Source organism: Geospiza fortis, unplaced genomic scaffold (genome assembly GCF_000277835.1).
Source record: "Geospiza fortis unplaced genomic scaffold, GeoFor_1.0 scaffold172, whole genome shotgun sequence".
In the NCBI taxonomy this organism is placed as follows: Eukaryota; Metazoa; Chordata; class Aves; order Passeriformes; family Thraupidae; genus Geospiza; species Geospiza fortis.
The window spans coordinates 7,362,845-7,365,749 of NW_005054309.1; the positions used below are offsets into that span (position 1 = coordinate 7,362,845).

The window sequence follows — 2,905 nt, forward strand, 5'->3', positions numbered from 1 at the left end:
CTTGGTAACTGAGCAGTTACCAGGAATATCAGAACTGAAACTAGATACCTTGTTCTTTTTTTCCATGCATTAATAAGCCTTCAAAATATGAGGAGGAAGAACAAGTGTTGCCTCCATAGCATTTACATCAACAGACCACCAGCAGATTTTGGCTACTACCTTGGAGGAAAGCATTGGTGGTTGTTTTTTAATTTTAAGATTTGTTCTTGAATTAATTTTGGGCTTAAAACTTTTAATCTCTTAATCTCTCTACGTAATACCTATTAATCTGTCCACCTGTACATAACAGAGCAGCTGCAGTTTCCAAAACACTGGTGTCAAAATGTCACCTGGGGTGATTTATTCCACAGAAGAGACATCAAATGGAACTGACAGCTTTCTGTACAACAGCCAGAAAATTAATTCAATTTGGGCTGTAACCCCAAATGTTCTTAATGAAAGGATTCCAGATCAACACCCTTTTCCCTACTCTGTGTACTTTCTGGAGCTCAAAGTACTTTTGGTTTTTCAAAACTACTAAATACCAACAAAGTAATCAGTCATTGCAAAAACCAAGCAGTCTTAAAATAAACTTCCCCCATTACCTTCAACATCCAGAAGAGTTGCACAGAATACATTCTCTTTGGAGGTTTCTATAATTTTTGAATCAAGAACAGAAGAATCAGCCAAGAGGCTCCTCCCAGTTTCAGACACCAGAGTACTGCTGTCAGCCATGATTATGCTTTGTTTCTTTCTTCAACAGCTGCAAGGTGCAGGGGGAAACTCAGTTACAGGTGCAAAAAGCTCATTCATATGAGTCCTATGACCAAGGCTGTCAGAAGTGACTTCAGAAAACAAAACATTTGGGCTCTTACTGAACTCCCACTCACACTCATAGAGCATCAAGAGTAACACAGCTGATAGAAAAGACTGACAACAAAGCTGTTACAGAAATGGTTCTGTAATTCATCTGCACAGAGGGAACTTCAGCTCTGAGCACAGGCAAGCATGAACTCAAATGCTCATTTAAAAAAGCTGAACCACAAAGCACCGAACTAGAACCACTTGTTTCTTTCAGTGACAAACTATTTATAAGCTACAGCTGAGACTAAAATTAGCATTGTTGATTTGAAACATTAGCAGAATAATTAGGGTAAGCATAACATCTTGCTAAAATCTGACTTATCAGGTGAACTCCCTAGAGATACTGTGATTAGAAATGAGCACCCAGAGAGTAGAGCCAGGACTATTTACTCTTAGAAAAATTAAAATGCTTGAGAGTCTCTGCAAAGCTGATATGCACATGTATGTCTAGCTGTATGGTCTGGTCTACTGTCCTGCATTAACTATGACAGAGTAGAAGACATCCTCAGATAAAGAGGCCTTCTCTCCTCTCAAACACCATGGATCTGTGCTCTCCCTGCCCATCAGCCTTGTCACCTACAGGAAAGGCAGAACCCTCAACCCTCTGATTTTCTGGGAGCTACCTACCCAAATCCTGCAGCACAAAGACTGTTCTCAGTCAGACACGTGCCCAACACCCAGCCCATTCTCTGTGCCACAGGAGGCAGGCAGGGTGAGTTCCTGTGACTCATCCCACACCCAGGTTTCAGTGTTTGCACAGGGAGATCAGGAGTTACCCAGAGCAGCAACTACAGCTGGGCTGCTGTTGGATAATAACCCTTTGTAGCACTTGAACTGAAATTGTTCTTGTGACTGCATGTGCCCTTTGGAAACAGCAACTGCTCAAATAATGCACTAGAGCATTGCCTGAAAGAGAACTCTTGAGGCAGCAAAACCCCTAGAGAGCAGCACATACTATTTTTCAAATTGGGTAATGACCATCCCATTACACAGCAAAGTACGTCAGAAGACAAATAATTTATCTTCCAGAGATCACATCTGGGACTCGTGGAAAGGATTCAAATCTTCATAATACACAAGTTCCTCATACAGTGATGAGCAGTAACCAACACCACAAATCTATCATTATTCTAGACATATTCAGCTCCCAGATTTGCCACCTTAGTTTCAATTTCCAGGTCACACAGAGCTGTGCAGATCCATGGAGCTGAGTTTCCTCCACATATGTCCCAGCCACCCACCTCATCTTTCTCAGAGCAAGAGGAGAGAGTGACCTCAATCATGAAGAGTCTTTTGGGAATCTCCTGACCAGAATGTTACAATGTCACCACCAGGAGCTGTAGTACAGTTACCAATCTCTTTGGCAGTGGTGGAGGGAAATATAATCTTGGCAGATTCAAACCATATTGTTAATAATGATTACCACAAGGACAATTACAATGTAAATTCAGAGGAAAACAAACCCTCCAGTTAGAGGCACAACTAAACTTAAATCCTAGAGATTATTTCCTAGAAGTCTGAGACATCAGTACAGTTATTATTATTCCAAGTAAAATGTACTCACAAAGAACTTCATTTTGAAGAAGCCCAGACTTTGGTCTGGCATTGATTTTCTTTATGGATTTTTATAATTTAGTTGTTTCTGAGGTTCCATCCAGGGTGTGTTTAAAAATATTCCTTGTTTTAATAATCATATAATAATAACAATATTTGTCACTAAACTTACAGACTGATAGTGCCAGGATGCAGAGGAGAACAAACAGCACGCACAGACACGAACACAACAGTTTTCCCTCACATAAAGAGCAAAAAGTCAGAACACCATCACTACAGGCTTCAGGGAGAGCCAATACCCCACAGCATCACACTCAGAAATGACCTCCCAATGATTTGTGGAAAGGCTGAAGGACACAAACCACAATAGGTTTGGTAAATCAAGGACAGTAAACACCTCCCACGCTTCCATGTCCCTCCCGAGGAACCACCCAGGAGGGCTCCCGAGCGCTCTGCAGGGAAGTGGCCCAGGCCAGGCCAGGCCAGGCCAGGCCAGGCCGAGGTTGCC

General features: G+C 42.0%; 1 protein-coding gene across 3 annotated transcripts in view; it reads right to left on the reverse strand.

Annotated features, from left to right (window-relative positions):
* ECT2 (epithelial cell transforming 2) overlaps window positions 1–747 on the reverse strand; it is a 24,367-nt gene extending 23,620 nt beyond the window's left edge. For all 3 annotated transcript variants that reach the window (XM_005419031.2, XM_005419032.3, XM_031055393.1), the window contains exon 1: window positions 585–747. In XM_005419031.2, the coding sequence (XP_005419088.1) occupies window positions 585–714 (130 nt within the window). In that variant the 5' untranslated portion in view covers window positions 715–747. The remainder of the gene's footprint in view (window positions 1–584) is intronic.
* Window positions 748–2,905: the final 2,158 nt, after the last annotated feature.